We start from the raw sequence: 19,906 nt of genomic DNA, 5'->3' as shown, positions 1-19,906 counted from the left end.
GACAACATTTTGTCCATTGGTATGGTCGGAGAAAGTTTGTGACGATGTCGTCAGACTATTGGGGCACTGTGTATGCTATTCTGGGACTCCTGTATAGCATGGAAGATTGCCACAGACGTCGACTTTCCATTTGGTCAGACAGAGCAAGGCTGTGACGATGTCTTCAGGCCAGGTTATTGGGGCGCTGCATGTAATTATCTGGCACAGGTAGACCAATACTTCGTCCCCAAAGGGACGAAGTGCGAGGTGCCTATTGCGAAAATGATTGGTTGACGAAACAATGACCTGATTGGTTGGCTGGCCTTGTGACGTAAAACACTTTTTACACCGAGGGGTTTTTCATCACTGGCTTCTTCATTTTGTGTGTTAGCACAACCATCCTAATTTCTCGTCAATGACGATAATTGCCTTTTAAATATTCTAATAAGGAAAATAAACAGAAAAGATGTTAGTCCCAAAGGTTGTATCTTATTTCTTGCTAAAAGTACAAAATTTAATGAAGTACGTATGCGTACAATATATAAAAGATAAGGTTAATCACATACATGTATTTACATGCTGTGCTATTCCTTAATGCATTGGCCGATGTCATTAACTACATGTATCTGTACACTTGGGCGTGGTCTGCGACGTGGAGGGTATGGAGTTTCCGAAGGGGCTTCATGGACCCTTTACGACGTCCATCGTGAAATGAACACGGATGTTTCATGACTCGAACCCTATCTGCCAACAGAAATGCAGCCAAGAAATCCCCCAATACATTATTAAATGGTGCCTAGTACCTTTAGTTATTAGAGGCCGGAGTGTGTGCCACTGAAGGCCGGGTGAATATGGAAAAGCATCCTGAAAGGTACTGTCAGTGTTTGCATCTCTCAATACAAAATCAGTTTCATCAGCAACGAAAATGCAACCAGAACCACTGTCATCAGCCCGGGCCCGGCCGCTCCGGCGCCACCAGCAGCAGTGACACCCTCGTCCAGGCAGGCCCTGTCCCCGCCGGTGCATTTGGGTCCATCCTTGTTGCAGACCTCCTCCGAGCACTCGCTACAGCAGCATCTCTGGCTTGGCGAACCGTACTGACAGAAGCCCGTTTGGCGGCACTCGAAAACATCTATAACGCCATTCCATTTGTAAGACTGAAACATGGAATGGAATTCACGATATGAATACTATTAACTTTAGGCATTCTATCATATCATCAAATGTCTTTATTCTTTTTGCTATTCCCCTGTGTCACACGTATTATAGGACGTCACAGTATAGCAATTTAGTATTGTCAGTATAGCAATTTACGCTTGTGACACGTTTCTCCACACTGCTGACAAGCGCTTCTCCACAGTGCATGACACTCTGCACGGTTTTACTAGTTCTCTGTGACGACTTACCACGCAGACCTCTCCAGTTTTGTTGCAGGGAACCGCGATCGTATTGAATGCAGAGCCGCTCATGCAGAATTCTGAAATATTTGAAAAACGTCAGAAAATGTTTGAAAATGTCAGCTAAATTGAAAACCCTTTTTAAGGTTTTTCCGAAATTCAAAAACCAAACGGGGTGCGTATTTGTGTCGTGTCGTTCAAAAGCACAAAAAGGTTTATTTCTTCGTGTACATAACCTAAAGATTCTGGAGATGTAGAAGAATCAAGTACAGGCCGCTATCAAACTGCGATACGCTTCATCAGTAAAATATGCAGATCTAGAGAGGTTGCGATTCCCTAATTTGTCAGTTAATATACGTAAGGAACTGGCTATTCGAACCACCACGGTGCATGGGGCCATTGTTTCCGGTCTTATTCGCACCGTCAGAAACACCATTACGGTGAAAGGTACCGTACCGTGATGGTGCGAATAATACGGAGTGAATAAATAGATCGCACCGTGGTGACATGGGTGATGGTGGGTAAGGAAAGTAGGCCTAATTCATGATTGAGGTGGTGTTTGTTTGTGACGAGTGTTGGAAGTGCCTTTACTCCTGGCTCCGGGTGTGGGTAGGGTCCTTGACTTCCAGCCAGGCCAGCCGGCCCTGTCACGGTACGAATAGCCACGGCCTATACGTAAACGTATACGGTTCAATTCATGCACATTCCGATGCATTAGGCCAACATTACGTTATGTATGTCACCAGGAGATTCCTCCTCATAATGATTGCTTTACGTGTACCTCTACGTTGGAGAATCTTAACCTCGCCAATAGTCCGGGTACTTACTTGGCGATTCCCAAAGCTTGTTCTCGCCGGATGCCGTTGTTGGTCTCGGTGCCAAAGGCTTAGTACTTTTTTCCACTGCAATAAAGCCCAGAACGATAAACATTAGGAAAGGTAAAAAAATCAGTAAAAAATCATATGATCACATTAGAAAACAATTCTTTTCATATGCATGTAGCAGAGAGGTTCAGTGATATCTACGTCCGAGCTCTTTTCCAAAGCCTGGTGTTCTGACAGCGGGAAGTTTTCGCAAAGCCCGCGAAACGCCAACGCCATTGCCTTTTACATTGTTCGACATCGTAATCAGCAAGTTGAACAATGGGATAGGCGTTCATGTCGGCGTTGCGGGGGCTTTGCGAAAACTCACTAGTATCATGACTCTTTCATGTTAGATATAGATATAATGAGAACGAACCTCTGAAGTGATAAGATGTTCAGGAATGTTGGGCGAAGCAGGGACTTCTGGATAGAGACATTGTATGGGGTGATGGAGGCAGAAATCAACTCCGGGGCCAACGAAGGAAGACACAGCTGCTGATGGGCCAGTTCACGTAAAGTAAAGATGTACTTGAGATGCCAGAGGGAAAGGACCCCAGGCACCTTGGGAGACTCGGACTCTCCTGGTGTTAAAGGTAAAGCAAGACAAGGACTCTTTGAAAATATGAAAAATATTTACGATTGCACTGTCCTCTGTAGACAACATACAGGCTGGTGTCGGCCTTGCAAGCCGCTGCGTTCATCGCGCACTCATTGCTGTATGTGGCCCCATCATTGGCGCACACCGGATCATACAGGGTCATGCAGAGAACATCACACGGACCTGCAAAGGGAAAAGTTACAAAATGCATCAGTACAATGCGTGTATCCGTCGGCTTCCCTGAGGAGTCCCCGTTAAAATAAATCGGCGCCGGTCGATCAGCCACAATTTAAGTTCCCGACACGCTCAAGTCATTTTTTTCTTTCTTTCGACACGATGTTTTTCATTGTTGCAGTGCCCGTGTTCGCACCCCATCATCAACGGGAACACGACAGAAACGTGCCGGGAACGTGACCTAAACGTACCAACGTCGGGGGCTTGCATTTCAATCCAATCTCTCTTAAACTCACCTTGTGTTGGTGCCACTGAACTTGAAGGGCGATACGTGGTTGGCCTGTAGGTACCAGTTCCCGTCCAAGATGTGGTTGGCCTGTAGGTGCCAGTGTTCGATTTGGTGCCGCTCCAAGAGGTGGTCGGCCTGTAGGTGCCTGTGTTGGTGTCGCTCCAGGAGGTGGTCGGCCTGTAGGTGCCAGTGTTCGATTTGGTGTCGCTCCAAGAGGTGGTCGGCCTGTAGGTGCCAGTGTTGGTGTCGCTCCAAGAGGTGGTCGGCCTGTAGGTGCCTGTGTTGGTGTCGCTCCAAGAGGTGGTCGGCCTGTAGGTGCCAGTGTTGGTGTCGCTCCAGGAGGTGGTCGGCCTGTAGGTGCCAGTGTTGGTGTCGCTCCAGGAAGTGGTCGGCTTGTAGGTGCCAGTGTTGGTGTCGCTCCAAGAGGTGGTCGGCCTGTAGGTGCCAGTGTTGGTGTCGCTCCAGGAGGTGGTCAGCTTGTAGGTGCCAGTGTTGGTGTCGCTCCAGGAGGTGGTCGGCCTGTAGGTGCCAGTGTTGGTGTCGCTCCAGGAAGTGGTCGGCCTGTAGATGCCAGTGTTGGTGTCGCTCCAGGAAGTGGTCGGCCTGTAGGTGCCAGTGTTGGTGTCGCTCCAGGAGGTGGTCGGCTTGTAGGTGCCAGTGCTGGTGTCGCTCCAGGAAGTGGTCGGCCTGTGGGTGCCAGTGTTGGTGTCGCTCCAGGAGGTGGTCGGCTTGTAGGTGCCAGTGTTGGTGTCGCTCCAGGAAGTGGTCGGCTTGTAGGTGCCAGTGTTAGTGTCACCCCAGGAGGTGGTCGGCCTGTATGTGCCAGTGTTGGTGTCGCTCCAGGAGGTGGTCGGCTTGTAGGTGCCAGTGTTGGTGTCGCTCCAGGAAGTGGTCGGCTTGTAGGTGCCAGTGTTGGTGTCGCTCCAGGAAGTGGTCGGCTTGTAGGTGCCAGTGTTGGTGTCGCTCCAGGAGGTGGTCGGCCTGTAGGTGCCAGTGTTGGTGTCTCTCCAGGAGGTGGTCGGCTTGTAGGTGCCAGTGTTGGTGTCGCTCCAGGAAGTGGTCGGCTTGTAGGTGCCAGTGTTGGTGTCGCTCCAGGAGGTGGTCGGCCTGTAGGTGCCAGTGTTGGTGTCTCTCCAGGAGGTGGTCGGCTTGTAGGTGCCAGTGTTGGTGTCGCTCCGGGAAGTGGTCGGCTTGTAGGTGCCAGTGTTGGTGTCGCTCCGGGAGGTGGTCGGCCTGTATGTGCCAGTGTTGGTGTCTCTCCAGGAGGTGGTCGGCCTGTAGGTGCCAGTGTTGGTGTCGCTCCAGGAAGTGGTCGGCTTGTAGGTGCCAGTGTTGGTGTCGCTCCAGGAGGTGGTCGGCTTGTAGGTGCCAGTGTTGGTGTCGCTCCAGGAGGTGGTCGGCTTGTAGGTGCCAGTGTTGGTGTCGCTCCAGGAAGTGGTCGGCTTGTAGGTGCCAGTGTTGGTGTCGCTCCAGGAGGTGGTCGGCTTGTAGGTGCCAGTGTTGGTGTCGCTCCAGGAAGTGGTCGGCTTGTAGGTGCCAGTGTTGGTATCGCTCCAGGAGGTGGTCGGCCTGTAGGTGCCAGTGTTGGTATCGCTCCAGGAGGTGGTCGGCTTGTAGGTGCCAGTGTTGGTGTCGCTCCAGGAGGTGGTCGGCTTGTAGGTGCCAGTGTTGGTGTCGCTCCAGGAAGTGGTCGGCTTGTACGTGCCAGTGTTGGTATCGCTCCAGGAGGTGGTCGGCTTGTAGGTGCCAGTGTTGGTGTCGCTCCAGGAGGTGGTCGGCTTGTAGGTGCCAGTGTTGGTGTCGCTCCAGGAAGTGGTCGGCTTGTACGTGCCAGTGTTGGTATCGCTCCAGGAGGTGGTCGGCTTGTAGGTGCCAGTGTTGGTGTCGCTCCAGGAAGTGGTCGGCTTGTAGGTGCCAGAGTTGGTGTCGCTCCAGGAGGTGGTCGGCTTGTAGGTGCCAGTGTTGGTGTCGCTCCAGGAGGTGGTCGGCCTGTAGGTGCCAGTTTTGGTGTCGCTCCAGGAAGTGGTCGGCTTGTAGGTGCCAGTGTTGGTGTCGCTCCAGGAGGTGGTCGGCTTGTAGGTGCCAGTGTTGGTGTCTCTCCAGGAGGTGGTCGGCCTGTATGTGCCAGTGTTGGTGTCGCTCCAGGAAGTGGTCGGCTTGTAGGTGCCAGTGTTGGTATCGCTCCAGGAGGTGGTCGGCCTGTAGGTGCCAGTGTTGGTATCGCTCCAGGAGGTGGTCGGCTTGTAGGTGCCAGTGTTGGTGTCGCTCCAGGAAGTGGTCGGCTTGTAGGTGCCAGTGTTGGTATCGCTCCAGGAGGTGGTCGGCTTGTAGGTGCCAGTGTTGGTGTCGCTCCAGGAGGTGGTCGGCTTGTAGGTGCCAGTGTTGGTGTCGCTCCAGGAGGTGGTCGGCCTGTAGGTGCCAGTGTTGGTGTCGCTCCAGGAAGTGGTCGGCTTGTAGGTGCCAGTGTTGGTGTCGCTCCAGGAGGTGGTCGGCCTGTAAGAATCAGTTCCTGTTGAGCTGTAGGTACCAGTTCCAGTTGAGCTGTAGGTACCAGTACCTGTTGAGCTGGGCGTTGCTGTGTACGTTCCAGTTCCAGTTGAGCTCTGGGTACCAGTCCCAGTAGAGATGTAGGTACCAGTTCCAGCAGAGCTGTGGGTATCAGTTCCTGTTGAGCTGTAGGTACCAGTTCCAGTTGAGCTGTAAGTATTAGTTCCAGTTGAGCTGTAGGTACCAGTTCCAGTTGAGCTGTAGGTACCAGTTCCAGTTGAGCTGTAGGTACCAGTTCCAGCTGGGCCTGCCACAAGCACGGATGGTGTTGCGGAGCTTGTAAGGGTATTGCCTAAAATTTGAGAGGGACAGAGTGAGGTTAGGTAATATTGAAATAGTTATGTTGTGACATAAGGTATTTCTTAGTAACTGCATAATTCCTTCATCGTGTATGATAGTACTGTATTAAGCGCTTTATGATGACGTGGTTCTTTACCATAGTGCTTCACAACAACATTCTGCAACTATCATTGACTCCAGTGGGGCAATCAAGGAGTTACGGGGTGTAACAAAAAAGTCTCTAGTTCTAATAGTCAGCCAGTCGTCGAGATTTTTTGTCAAAATCTTACCTTGAACCCATGTGGCCTCGAAGACCGAGATGGTCAAAACTAAAAAGGAATTCAAGAAGATGTGTTAAATATCCTGAAAAACAGTTTTCAGAATTTTAGGGAAATATCTGAAACCTGTCGAGTGATTCTATCTATCTTCAAGTTTTGAGTTCTCAGCCTGAACAGTTTGAGGGGAGACCTCTGATGACCCTGTTATGCGTGTATGAACGAAGACCCGAAAAATATGGGGTCATCGGAGTAAAGATGTTAAGGATTGAGTTTGGCTAGAACTTGAACTCCTAAAGTAGAAGAACTCCTCCAAAATGAAGTGAAAGCCCATGTGATACCTGGGAGGCAGATCTCTGAGGCAAAAACACAGACTCCCACCCTTGAAAATGGTATTTGCTTTGTTTTGAAAGAGTTGTAATTGCTTTAGGATTTTAAGTTCTAGAGAAAATGGTGGCGACTATGAACTGGTCAACCGTTAAGAAGTGATGGCGGCGATTTGTGGTTGACAGCGCATCATGGACTAGTCAGCAGGCCTTTACGTACATGTACATCTTCCTACCCACTGCGCCCCGATAAAACCGAAAAAAAACCCGTTCAGGCAAAAATATACTTAGGCATATAGATATAAATATTATATCTTATTTGCTGTTAACTTACCGAAAATAAGAACTGGCTTCATGGTCATCATAATGAATGTTCCCATCGAAGGCAAATTATCGAAAAAGTCCGTGGCCAGGTGTATCAGACCGATCTCAACCGTATTACAAGTCCAAAAGGGCCTATGTCCTTTTTAAAGGGTGTTATATCGAAAAGGGACAATACTGACTATGCATGGGCATACACTTGAGTCATGGTAATTGGTATACGTGTATATACATGTATAGGCCTACTTGCAGATTGGCGTCTTTTCCTGCATTAAGTGGATTGGGAGGCCCTTTCAAAAGGTGTAGGCCTATTGTCTATAATTCGACAAACACGCCAAAATGACGTCAGAGTTGTGAAGCCTTTAAAGGGACAACTTGAGCGTGGATTTACTTCGCCAGGAAAATAGTGTGCCTACTTTCCACCATGCGTCGCCACTTGTGGTATCACACGAATTCTGATCACGATAAAGATTTTCGCTAGTGTTGGGAGGCAGTTTTGGACGTCTTGCTCAGCTTCCAGACAACGCGCGTCGTATGGGCGGAAGCTACGGAGGCAATACTGCTGGAAGTTCAGTATATGATGAATCAAGAGCACTGTGAAACGGGTCAACATAAGCATTTGGGACACGTCAGGTAGGAAAAAGAATAGGAAACCGATCATTAAGATAAACATAACTATCAATTCGAGAAACGGACGACATTTCATCTAGAATTTCCGGACAGACAAGTCTGGGCTTTTCGTTAAAGGTACATCAGAGTATTCTCGTCAAAATTTGACAAGCCCTAATTTTGAATTTGTAGTTCTGATTATATTGGCCTACGTCAGAACAATAAACAACAAAATGAAAGAATAACATCATCATTGGCATCGTGACGATTTCCGCGTTTCCAGCGACGGTACGAATAAAGGCCTACCCGGTATTTCACAGTCCTAATCGGCGTCATCGGACATTCCAAACGAACCAAGGTGTGGGTAATAATTCGCGGTCAATTTGGAAACGTAAAATTTCAGCTGAGAGGCTCACCTTGGTCAATTCGATCCCCCCCCCAAAGAATCCCCTTAACCTCCGGAGAGACGCTCGGCCCTGCCCTTGCGGACGGCGCGGACGTATCAACAGGCCTGCGATATTCATTTTAAAAGAACTACATGTATTCAGGAAGAAGAAAATGATACTAGATGCAATAAACCTAATCATCCTTTAACGCCTCTGAAATGATAACGGGAACAGGAAATCTAGTGTGCTGCTGGAAATGTTATTTTATCGATTGCCTTGCGGCTGGTTGGACCATGGAGAGAGCTCTTGCTTTCTTGTGTTGCCTTGGCGTGGCTCTGGGGGCAGGCACTCCGAAAGACATACGGGAAGTTCTCATCGCGCGCTGCAATGCCTTCCAGGGGAACAGTGCAGTGAAAGATGCTTATGGGTCATCATGGTAAGACCTTTTAAACGATAACATTAATACTGTAGGCCGCCGACTTTCCCGTCCCTATATCATCGCGATTCGCGAACATTTCTTTGTTTTAGTTTTTCCAATCAAAACATTCTTTTTTCGTAATGAATCGCAAATTGAGTTTTTCTTCAAAATCCCGGAAAATCCGCCCGTTTTAGGGAATTTAGGAAGAAAGAGTTATGGCACCGGGCTCATGAACCGAAGGTAGCCAGGTTCACCGCCCGGGAGAACCTCCAGCACTTGCTGTCCTTGAACGGACGCTCTTAACTTGAGTGTGGAGTTACACGTATGTTATATTTTCACACTTCGAAAATAATTTCCAACTGGACCATAACCTCTCTCAACATGATCGTTGAAAAAAATCACCCGGTGAAATATTGAAAGAGTGCACCAGAATCAAGTGGTTCCTTTGATTTGGCTATAAAGGTGACAAGTGGTCCTTCGTCTTTAGGAAAAAGCGCGATTGCAGCAAAGTAGCAGACGACTTCATCCAGGGCTTCAAGAACAATAACCGGTGTGGCGTCCCAGACAATGCGTTTGATAAGGTCATACAGTCCGCGATGCAGCCCATGCTTCCTAATAAGGTAGATCGCCTTTTAGAAAATACCATATCGACTTCCCTTGGGGCGGGGGTTATCAAGTATCATAATGTTACGCTAGGGTCAGGGGAGATGTGAATTATAGGCCAAACTTTAAGCCCGAGATTTTCCCAAAGGGGAGTGCGGGGCATGATATGGTGGCACGCGTGGTTTACGGAAGGTCAGGCCAGGCTGGCTTTGCAGACAAACTTGCGCGATAAGTAACGAGGTATTGGCGTGCCTGTGTATACTTAAATATGAGGAGACCACCTTAAGCAGCCACCCGGACAAATACCGTATCTTACTCGTTTATTTTCCGACCTCACTGATGACGTACCGGTATACAACGGCTATAGAGACAAATAAATGCCTTTTATCAAAGAAGATGGTAAAACTGCGCACTGCCATTCTTTCCTCCTTTGTTTTAAATAGATGACTTTGTGGAGCGGTGTTCACGCTCAATCGAAAGTCCTTGCTAAGGCCGAGGGACTCTTTACCTTGGAAATGGGCACATTGCTAGGTAAGAACCTGTCTCCCAAAAGCCTCGGTCCTTGAGAGGAATCGCACACGTACAGTATTCCCAACCAGCGCATCACCCTGTACAATCAGCTGCAACCCCTCCGCGCGTCTGTCATCTCCGCGAGTCATGGCCAGCCACCTCTCCGAGGAAATCGTATTTCAAATGGGGCGATTCCTATATGTATAAACCCTGATGTCCGAAAGTGGCTAAGTGGCTTGGTGTGCGTCATCGGGGGCGGAAGGGGGAGAGGGGCAACGTTTGCAAGGGGGAGAGGCGGACAACTGTAACTGACTACTGCAGACGAATCTTGAGGTAAAAAATATGATATTCGTGATCTTTTTATATTTTTCAAAATGCTCTCACCTTCAGGCCATATGGGAGACGGGCTGACGTTCTGCGGCAAGAAGACGCCCCCAGGCATAGACTACGCCTCCTGCCCAAAATGGGGCGAATGCACCAGTGGCGGAAAAGACGCCGTTGGGGTGTTTTGGCCGGCGATCTCGAAAGCGGTACCTTTTAATAGATATTGCCATTGCATCTCAATATGTAATATTTCAACCAGCAAATGAAGCAACGACAACAGTATAAAATCCGACCATACCTCATTCCCTTAGCAAACAAGGGGTGGACACTACTTATTGGGGACATTTAAAGCTGCTACATCAGTCATTAAAGGGTGATGTGTCTTTTTCCAGCTTGCCACGATGGCTAGAGGAGTAGTCCGGGCCCTTCTAAACGGGAGTGGGAAATGCGGCCGCCTTCCATTCAGGGACGAAAGGTAGGCCTGATACGAACAAGTTGGCCATAAGATATGTTGGTTTTTGATACGAAAAGGGCTTCCAGCTGGACCACGTCTTCTCCAAGCAGGTTCATTGAAAAATCACTTAACTGCAATGGACTGCATTGGACGGAATGTATCTCAATGCTCACCTGAAAGTCGACATGTCCAAAACCACTTCGCAAATATAAGTCATGACGCCTGTGACATTTATTATTTCAGTATATGCGCCTCCATTGAGCTCGTGTACCTCAACCCAAAACAGGTGACCAAGTTGGAAGTCCTGCTTGTTCACCTCCCAGGAGAAAAAGTGGTGTAGGTATAAGGCGATGGGCTGTTCCCTTCTTTTGATATTATTAAAGAGGGTTATAGGCAGGGGCTAGGGGTCACCATAGTAGAAGTCCTTATTCCCAACAGCAAGTCCCAAACAGCGCACTAATTGCAGTATGACCATTAAGTCACAACAGCTCCTGGCAGATTTGACAGTAATCAAAACGCGGAGGCGCCCATGCCCAGACCCTGTTGTTTTACGAAAAAATTGGCGAAAATCATTACTAGAGATCAGCATCAGTGTGATACTACAAGTGGTGGCGCATGGTGGCAGGTAGGGGTACTATCCCCCTGGCCTCTGCCCAAGTCCCACGCCCAAGGTGTCCCTCTACAGCGCTTGAGAGGACGAGGTATCGGAGGATAATGGCACTGTCTGGGACTTCATTTCAGTGAAACCTGCGCCACCGGAGCTTCCATTAAAAGCATGAAAGCTAGAGTGGAGAAGAAGGGCATTGCCTTCAGCTGTATAGATGACCCCAAGTGAGTATCACATGAGTGGGTGGTTGGTAATGCCTTCAGTTGTATAGATGACCCCAAGTGAGTATTACGTGGTGGGTGGTTGGTAATGCCTTCAGTTGTATAGATGACCCCAAGTGAGTATCACGTGGGTGGGTGGTTGGTAATGCCTTCAGTTGTATAGACGACCCCAAGTGAGTATCACGTGGGTGGGTGGTTGGTAATGCCTTCAGTTGTATAGATGGCCCCAAGTGAGTATCAAGTGGGTGGGTGGTTGGTAATGCCTTCAGTTGTATAGATGGCCCCAAGTGAGTATCACGTGAGTGGGTGGTTGGTAATGCCTTCAGTTGTATAGATGACCCCAAGTGAGTATCACGTGGGTGGGTGGTTGGTAATGCCTTCAGCTGCATTGATGACCCCAAGTGAGTATCACGTGGGTGGGTGGTTGGTAATGCCTTCAGTTGTATAGATGACCCCAAGTGAGTATCACGTGGGTGGGTGGGTGGTTGGTAATGCCTTCAGTTGTATAGATGACCCCAAGTGAGTATCAAGTGGGTGGGTGGTTGGTAATGCCTTCAGTTGTATAGATGACCCCAAGTGATTATCACGTGGGTGGGTGGGTGGTAATGCCTTCAGTTGTATAGATGACCCCAAGTGAGTATCACATGGGTGGGTGGGTGGTAATGCCTTCAGTTGTATAGATGGTCCCAAGTGAGTATCACGTGGGTGGGTGGTTGGTAATGCCTTCAGTTGTATAGATGACCCCAAGTGAGTATCAAGTGGGTGGGTGGTTGGTAATGCCTTCAGTTGTATAGATGACCCCAAGTGATTATCACGTGGGTGGGTGGTTGGTAATGCCTTCAGTTGTATAGATGACCCCAAGTGATTATCACGTGAGTGGGTGGTTGGTAATGCCTTCAGTTGTATAGATGACCCCAAGTGAGTATCACGTTGGTGGGTGGTTGGTAATGCCTTTAGTTGTATAGATGACCCCAAGTGAGTATCACATGGATAGGTGGGTGGGGGTAATGCCTTCAGCAGTATAGGTGACCCCAATTAAGAATTACGTGGATAGGTGGGTTGGGGTAATGCCTTCAGTTGTATAGATGGCCCCAAGTGAGTATCACATGGATAGGTGGGTGGGGGTAATGCCTTCAGTTGTATAGATGACCCCAATTAAGTATTACGTGGATAGGTGGGTGGGGGTAATGCCTTCAGTTGTATAGATGACCTCAAGTGAGTGTCACATGGGTGGGTTGGGGGGGGGGAGTAATGCCTTTAGTTGTATAGATGACCCCAAGTGAGTATTACGTGGGTGGGCTGGGGTTAAGGGCAGGGAGAGAGGCACAATGGATACATCAGCAAATGTACCCGCAGAGAGGTAAAATCAAGGGTTAGGCATTGCTTTCAGTTGTATATATGACTAAAGGCAAGTATGGGGGGGGGGGGGGCGATTCGAAGTGCTGTAGTGATCGTCCATTCTGTACCCGTTGGACAGACCCTTGGTCCCAGAGTATCGCAAGTATTTAGACTGCTCGAAATCAATAAAGTTGCAGGTTTGATTCCCAGTAGGCCTACATACTTAAAGAGCATGAGCAGGCAACTGTCAAGGGGATTAGGACTGTAGCTTCAAGAAGATGCAGAATGACCTCACATACAGACGAGAGTGATACTCAAAAAGAACATCACTATGGTTACGGGTTGGATTCCCAGTAGGCCTATTAGCTCATACTGACCAGGACATGAACAGGCAACTGTTAAGGGGATTAGGACTGTAGCTTCAAGAAGATGCAGAATGACCTCACATACAGACGAGAGTGATACTCAAAAAGAACATCACTATGGTTACGGGTTGGAGTCCCAGTAGGCCTATTAGCTCACACTGATCGGGACATGAGCAGGCAACTGTTAAGGGAATGAGGATTGAAACCTCAAAAACGCTATAATACCTCACATCCGTGATGGGCAGAACGCTGCCCTCACTTGGATGACTTACACAATATCCTTCCACTTTCAGGCCCATCCACGACATCCTCTGCAAGGGAAGCCCAGGGGCAAAGGGTTGCTAAATCGCGTGACACAAAGGGTGTCTCAAAGAATTTGCTCTTTCAAATCAAACCGAGCTGTAGATTCCAAAAAATAAAAAAACGAGAAATATTTTCAGGTATTTGTTATTTTATTTTTTAGTTCCATAGTGAGAAAATCTTTATCATTGTTCATATAAGAAAGCTTGTTATTTTACAAGCAACAGCAACATAGTCAATTTATAAAACATTTTCATCGTGACCCGAACTCAGTCACCATATTGCGCATAAAACATGCAAATATGTACAGACAATACATTAAAGACCAAATATACATGGTGAAACTCTGATATATCCATCAGGAGAACTGAAAGTCCTACAAGTTGTTATGTAACTCAAATTTATCATACTCTAAATAGCAAAATTTTCAAGAGTTGTGAAAATTCAAAAAATGTTCACAATTGTTATTTTGGCAAATACATAATTTCTTATCCTTTTTCGAACAAAAAAATCATTTTGAGATTTAAATAGAGATTATTTGCACAATTCGCAAGATACCGACTTCGGAATACATCACTCCTGAAATTTTGAATTGGAGAAAAGCTTGTCAAAAAATAGATTACTTAGTAGAAAAAGGGAGCTGATTGGCTGTTTTTTATGGCTTAAGCGGTCTCAAACACCTCTAGACATAGCTGAGTTTATTCAGTAAAGTAAGAAAAGGAGCCGATTGGCTGTTTTTCATTGCTTAAGCGGTCTCAAACACCTCTAGACATTGCTGAAGTTATTCAGTAAAGTCATACAATCATTTTTTCCCCGAAAAAAGATTTTCAAATTTTTTACCTCACTTTTCCCAAAATGCAAGACGTGTATCCTTAGCCAGAGCCAGTCAAATATCTTGAATAATGCAACCAAATTTCTCACAAAAGAGTATTGAATAATTACTTTCCATAAATATAATAGAGTCATAATACACATGTCTGTATTATATAATTCAGTATTGAATTACATAAAACATAAATTATCATGAAGCAGAGCCAAAAGGAACGTGACCACGTCAACTTAAATGATATTCCATCAAACCATTGTTGATTAAACTACAGGGTGGCCCAGAATTATTCTCCCGTGCACAAGAGAATTCAATTGTGTATCCATTGTGTGAGGGAAAATAATTTTGGGCCACCCTGTACATATGTGAAAGGACATTGGACAATACTACATGTATTGCCACGATTACATACACCCCTCACCCATTACCACGCCGGTAATTAGCTAATTACCCCCCCCCCCCCCAGGTAATTAGCTAATTACCTTCAAAGAGACTTGTCCACTTTAATTGCTGTGTTTTATCAGCAAATCAGAGTAGAAGTGGAACACGTGATCACAGTAAATCTCATAGCGTAACAATATTGCAACAGTGTTTGACTTGAATACACCCGAGCTGAGATATTCTGTATCAAAAGGCACTGAGAGGTTTATCATATCACACATTGAAACTGTTCGCACCAATGAACTACTGGAAACCGGCCTTTCAACGACATAAGGTTAACAGCATTTACAGTCGTAACCAACGTCCCCCCCCGCACCAAAATTCAGGAGGTGGGGTCCCAGAAAGAAAAAATCAAGTAACTGACCCCTCTGAAGCACATTTTTGTTCAAGGTTGGAACTTGGCTCAAATACCCCAAACTCTGACCCACGCGTTTGCAAACTGCTGTACCAGGTTTATTATTCTAAAACACCATGGTTACAATGAACCACTGTTTACAGTGTATAAAGCACTGTGCCTCGTTCTGAAGGTACACTACATGTAGGGGGTGTCCCAGAATGTTCAATTCATAACTTTTCTGACACACCCTGTAGAATTATGATAAACTTTATCCATATTTTCCTTGTGTATGTACAGACCTGCATAAGTTCTTGGATATTTTACTTACATATGATACATATAAATATATTATACAATAAAACCTCTCTATTAAGGACACCATCCGGACTGACAAGTGCTGCCCTTAATAGAGAGGCGTCCTGATTAGAGAGGGCATTTTGAATAGAAACAACCAATGTAGGACCAAAACTAGTGTTGTTCTTAATAGAGAGGTGTCCCCAATGGGAGGTTCCATTGTACATTACGTACAGCCCAATTTGTTTCACTCTCATCACTCTGCAAACACCATTTTTTTGGTGGCCCTTAATTCAAGCAAAAATACCTTTTTCGGACCTCACTACCATTAAATTGTGGCACAGTTGACCTAGAAATGTCAAGTTGTAGGAGTGAGTGAGTGAGTGACTACAATTAAATTCCAGGTCCAGGAATGGATGGGTTTCAAATTCAAATTCAAATGGTCGAACTTTAAACAGTTGCATGAGGCCTTTAAGACAGAAACTGACAAGAATAACTAGATGGCACAACTACTACGACTAGCGAATACAATTAAGATGAATGAAAAATCTGAAAAATGTTTTTTCTAACAGAAATTTTCTCCAACCTGAAAATTAAAGCCAGTTCATTTGGCACTTGATATAATAAACCACAAAATTTTTTTGGAAAAAAAAATTTGTGGATTACAAAATTTCTTCCCATTTCTCGCGTAAAAAATGTTTTCACAAATTTTACTTTCACAAAGCGAGGTTATTTGCAAATTCCGTGAAAATAAATCTTGTGGATTTACAGTATCATCAAATATATTGCCCGTCATGAGGAACCATCTCAAAATCGAAATCCTCATTTTCAATTGACCACCTTATTTGAAAAATTTTCAGTGAGAATGATTGGGCATCGACAACAATAAAACACTCATGTCAAACGTTAGTTTCTCTATCCGCTCCCAGAGGGCGACATTCAACAAGAAACAAATCTTGTTGAGTTTTTTGCACCAGTGTATTTTTTGAGATGACCCCTTATCCAAATCAAATAATAATGTAAACTCTATATCAAACCTAGTTATGTAACTACTTTCAAGAGCTAATGCCTACGTTAAATAAGGGAGCTGCACTTTGTATAATATATAAATAAGCATTTTGGCAAAAACAATAACAGCGCTGGCACAAGAAGATATTTCTTATCCTCGCGATATCACATCAGAGAAAAACAACTGTATACCCTTTCATTTTCGCAAACCTCAAATTTTAAGAGAGAAGGGGGACAATCCTGAACTTAAGGGCGCAAAAATGTTTAACTTTATGGTTTTATCTTTGGGAAATTCACCGATTCGCGGAAATAATTGGAACCAAAATTGGGAAAGGATGCTTAAGTAAAACTTAAATGGCGCAAAAATAAACGGGTTTACAATTTTCAGTTGATTTCAGTTTTTCTACACGTTGATCCAGATCCGATTTTACGTGTGGAATATCTGGCTTGGTACTGCAAATACTCCAGGTGGGTTCTTCAAATGATGATGTCATTCTTTGCCGATTATCACACACTACTTGTTCCGGGCGTGGTGCTTATCACATTGAATATGGTTAGTGAGGCACGGTGACTGAGCGACGGCCGCTCTATCTCAGGCAGTAGCTGGAAAAGAAAAAAATTCAGATCAGATTTTGATAAATTCATACTTGAAGAGTACCGGTACCTGCAACTTGTCAAGCTTTCAGAAAATTTCTTAACAAAATGCGGAGGATATCTGTCTGTTATGAATATGATCACTAATTACAGCACAGAATCTAAAATGGCGCGATACAAATTGCCTATCCCAGCAGATGGGAGATTTTCATCACATGCGATGAAAATTGCTGGTTTGTTGTGGTCATCAAAGTGACATGCAAGTCAATACCAAACCTTCAATTATCAGTTTTACCCGCAGAGAAGAGATCCTTTTGTCACACACCGCAGCGATTATAATCACAGGTGGCTGCGATTTAAATTGCTTGTTTGCACGGCCTTTAAGGTTCCAGCCAGACTAAGTATGACTACAGTGACACTATATGTCATGCTTCTGATTTGAGACAGCCTAACTTGTAAAAAGAGATGTTAGTTTAACGTCTCCAAAATTATAACATGAGATCAGAACACTAGGTTAAGATACAGCTTCAAGAAGCTCTTCAAGAACTGCAAACAGTATAGCTGAATGTTAGAAAAACTTTGAAATAGCGCAATGCTTGAGCCTACAAAGGGAATTATTAAAGTGTCAAAATACAGTCGGTAAACCTCGTCCCAAGTTTTATAGTCAATGGCTGATATGAATAAAGTCCAGCAAATGCTTTTACTTCAATTTTGTACAGAAAGGCCTAGTATAAATGAACATGGAGTTTTAGATAAAAGCATTTGCTCGTCTTTATTCATATCACCCAATGGCTGACAAAACCAATAGGGCCAATACCTGACAAGCTTATGATGAAATATTGACGAAGAAAAAATTTCACGACTTTTTTTTCGGATTTAGAACTTTCTTCTGGTTTTTCAATGAAAAATATTTCATTGCAAATTTTTAAATTGTTTCAAACAAATCTGTGAAATCTGCAAAAAAATGCCCATCAAAAATTTTGCGCTTTACAGTGATAGGAATACCAGGTAGGCTATCAAATGCTAGAATGTACAGCAGGGGTGATTCATCAAATGTATTCCTAGTCGACCAACGATATCAATATTTACGATTTCGCAGTTAAAGGCAGTGGAAAATTAACAGGTTTAGGAACAGCAAAGCTGGAGGTTTCAAGGGTTACCTTTAAGGACTTTGAATATTTTGAGAAATGTAGATAATAACATGACCTGCTGCCTTGGTGACTGGGTTTTTTATAAAATTTGAAGCAAAAGCTGAAATATCTCGCTGCCAGGCTTTTGATAACTTTGAGAGCCTATCCCAGAAGCCTTTGCAAGCTATTATGTTAGGACTATTAGTCCATGACATAATAAACACCAAAAGTTTATCGCTATGAGGCAAATCTGAAGAGAATTGTGTAGAAGATTCAAAAACGAATAATCTTAAATTTTCTTCCAAAAGCATGTGCACAAAAGCCCTTTATCAAACTTCTGAAAAGTGTCCTTGCTACAAAAGCAGGGACACTTGTGGAAGACTTCCTAAGACCACACTCAATTTTTAATAACGAATGGTGCAGGCCGGAATATCACTTTCCAAAATATTCACTGTCCTGTGAAGGTTTCAAATCGACTCACTTCTAGAAGGGCGGACTTGGGACATGAAGAATCTATATGTAGAGCAAAAATGACTTTATACGAATCAAAAGATAAAACTACTTAGGCGAGACTTTTTTTATTAGTTGGTGCTCGGATTTTTGGACGAATATATTTTTGAGAAGGACGAAAAAAAAAAAAAAAGTTTTTTTCCAAAGATTTCATGGTCTCGAAAAAATGATAGGATTTCTCAAAGTCGGAGGGAAAGATAAAAATAAATGTTTTTCCTAAAAAAGTAGTGCATTTTCACATATTGAACAGTCAGCAGCCAGCCTCATAATAATAGACTGGTTCTCGTCATAATATCTATTGTGGATGCATTAGGAAAGGACAAGAACCAGTCTAGAACCAATCAGACGAAGCTAATTTGAATTCAATCCTGTCAAATTTTGATTTTGAAAAAAATATTTTTGATCTTTTAAGTTACTGTCGGGCGTCGGAGTTCAAAATTAAAATTTTTTTTTTTTTTTTGTAAAATCGGTAATGCTCGAATCGGCGGATCTGAGACCAACAAATAAAAAAAGTCTCGCCCTAGTGATTAATGATCGTCATTGGTTGCAAAATTCTACGAATGTTGCAAGCTGTGAAATACTCTAATCATAATAATAAAATGGTCTCAGCATCTTCAGCTAGAAAGGAAAATAACAATGAAAACCATTCCATTATAGTGCTCCACTCCATATTTACAAAATCCTGATTCTCAAAATGTCGAAGATATCTTGCAATTTTATTGAGGCATTAGTTCAACAGTGGGACCTCTCTTAGTGAGCACCTCTCTATTAAGGACAACCTCTCTATTGAGGACACTAGGTTTGGTCCCAATTTTGTACTTTCCATTCAATTTTACCTCAAAACAGGACACGTCTCTATCAAGGACAACCTCTCTATTAAGGACACTAGTTTTGGTCCCAAATTTGTACTTTCCATTCAATTTTACCTCAAAACAGGACACCTCTCTATCAAGGACAACCTCTCTATTAAGGACACTAGTTTTCGTCCCAAATTTGTACTTTCCATTCAATTTGACCTCTCTAATCAGGACACCTCTCTATCAAGGACAGCATATGTCAGTACCAAGGGTGTCCTCAATAGAGAGGTTCTACTGTACATGTATAGCCTACTTGTCTATACCAATATGTGGGTAACTTATTCAAAACAGGTCACAATCTCAAATTTCGAAAAGCTGGAAGTTGGTTCCTGATAATATTCTGGCAAATACTTCACAAGTAGTTCTCAAACGACATTTCGAAAACTGGAGATTTTCATTTTCCATCAACGACATGAATGCACTTGAGTATTCCATGACCAAATCAATTGTCTGCAGAATCTCCTGGGTTCTAGGATAAGAATTATTAAAGGAACTTTCCCTTCCCTGATGGGAATACTAATTTCTAGCAAATGTTTTTATTTTTCATTTCTTCACGGGAGAACGATGAAAAATACCAGTACTCAATTGCATTGATGTTTTTGAGCTGTACATTTACATGGAGTGAGACTGTCCTGTAGTGCTATAGTAATTCAGGCAATTCTAAAATCATAATTTGCTTGCTGTAACCCCATTTTCGAGGCAGGGTAGGTTGGCACAAATCTAATA

At 44.6% G+C, this 19,906-nt stretch overlaps 3 protein-coding genes across 10 annotated transcripts in view; 1 reads left to right on the top strand and 2 right to left on the bottom strand.

Annotated features, from left to right (window-relative positions):
- Positions 1–473: 473 nt before the first annotated feature.
- On the bottom strand, positions 474–6,318 carry LOC135494381 (putative per-hexamer repeat protein 5). The gene is made up of 7 exons (XM_064782300.1): positions 6,303–6,318; positions 5,884–6,139; positions 3,308–4,179; positions 2,877–3,020; positions 2,204–2,278; positions 1,386–1,456; positions 474–1,136 (listed from the first exon to the last, which is right to left on the bottom strand). Exons 1-7 carry the CDS (start codon positions 6,316–6,318, stop codon positions 873–875), a joined length of 1,698 nt encoding a protein of 565 aa, XP_064638370.1. The 3' UTR covers positions 474–872.
- Positions 6,319–8,310: 1,992 nt separating this feature from the next.
- LOC135494596 (ADP-ribosyl cyclase/cyclic ADP-ribose hydrolase-like) lies at positions 8,311–13,316 on the top strand. The gene is made up of 8 exons (XM_064782721.1): positions 8,311–8,479; positions 8,949–9,081; positions 9,508–9,595; positions 9,965–10,104; positions 10,291–10,373; positions 10,596–10,688; positions 11,094–11,183; positions 13,177–13,316. The coding sequence occupies exons 1-8, from the start codon at positions 8,337–8,339 to the stop codon at positions 13,226–13,228; spliced, it is 822 nt and encodes a 273-aa protein (XP_064638791.1). The 5' UTR covers positions 8,311–8,336; the 3' UTR covers positions 13,229–13,316.
- The window catches only part of LOC135494595 (dedicator of cytokinesis protein 9-like), a 91,554-nt gene continuing 84,964 nt past the window's right edge, over positions 13,317–19,906 (bottom strand). For all 8 annotated transcript variants that reach the window (XM_064782719.1, XM_064782717.1, XM_064782713.1 and 5 more), the window contains one exon: positions 13,317–16,692. In XM_064782719.1, the coding sequence (XP_064638789.1) occupies positions 16,597–16,692 (96 nt within the window). In that variant the 3' untranslated portion in view covers positions 13,317–16,596. The remainder of the gene's footprint in view (positions 16,693–19,906) is intronic.

The sequence above is a fragment of the Lineus longissimus genome, chromosome 10 (assembly GCF_910592395.1).
Source record: "Lineus longissimus chromosome 10, tnLinLong1.2, whole genome shotgun sequence".
NCBI classification, from domain to species: Eukaryota; Metazoa; Nemertea; class Pilidiophora; order Heteronemertea; family Lineidae; genus Lineus; species Lineus longissimus.
The sequence above is the reverse complement of the archived record's forward strand: the minus strand, read 5'-3'. Positions and strand labels throughout refer to the sequence as shown.

Bases quoted from the DNA above. Each gene is read 5' to 3' on its own strand.
- LOC135494381 (XM_064782300.1), bottom strand. The intron at 4,180-5,883 runs GTACACAGCAAC...CACTTCCTGGAG, and splicing joins AGCTCAACTGGAACTGGAAC to CGACACCAACACTGGCACCT. The intron at 2,279-2,876 runs GTAAATATTTTT...GCTTTATTGCAG, and splicing joins CTACAGAGGACAGTGCAATC to TGGAAAAAAGTACTAAGCCT.
- LOC135494596 (XM_064782721.1), top strand. From the start codon at position 8,337: ATGGAGAGAGCTCTTGCTTTCTTGTGTTGCCTTGGCGTGGCTCTGGGG. The intron at 10,105-10,290 runs GTACCTTTTAAT...GTCTTTTTCCAG, and splicing joins GGCCGGCGATCTCGAAAGCG to CTTGCCACGATGGCTAGAGG. The intron at 10,689-11,093 runs GTAGGTATAAGG...ACTTCATTTCAG, and splicing joins CTCCCAGGAGAAAAAGTGGT to TGAAACCTGCGCCACCGGAG.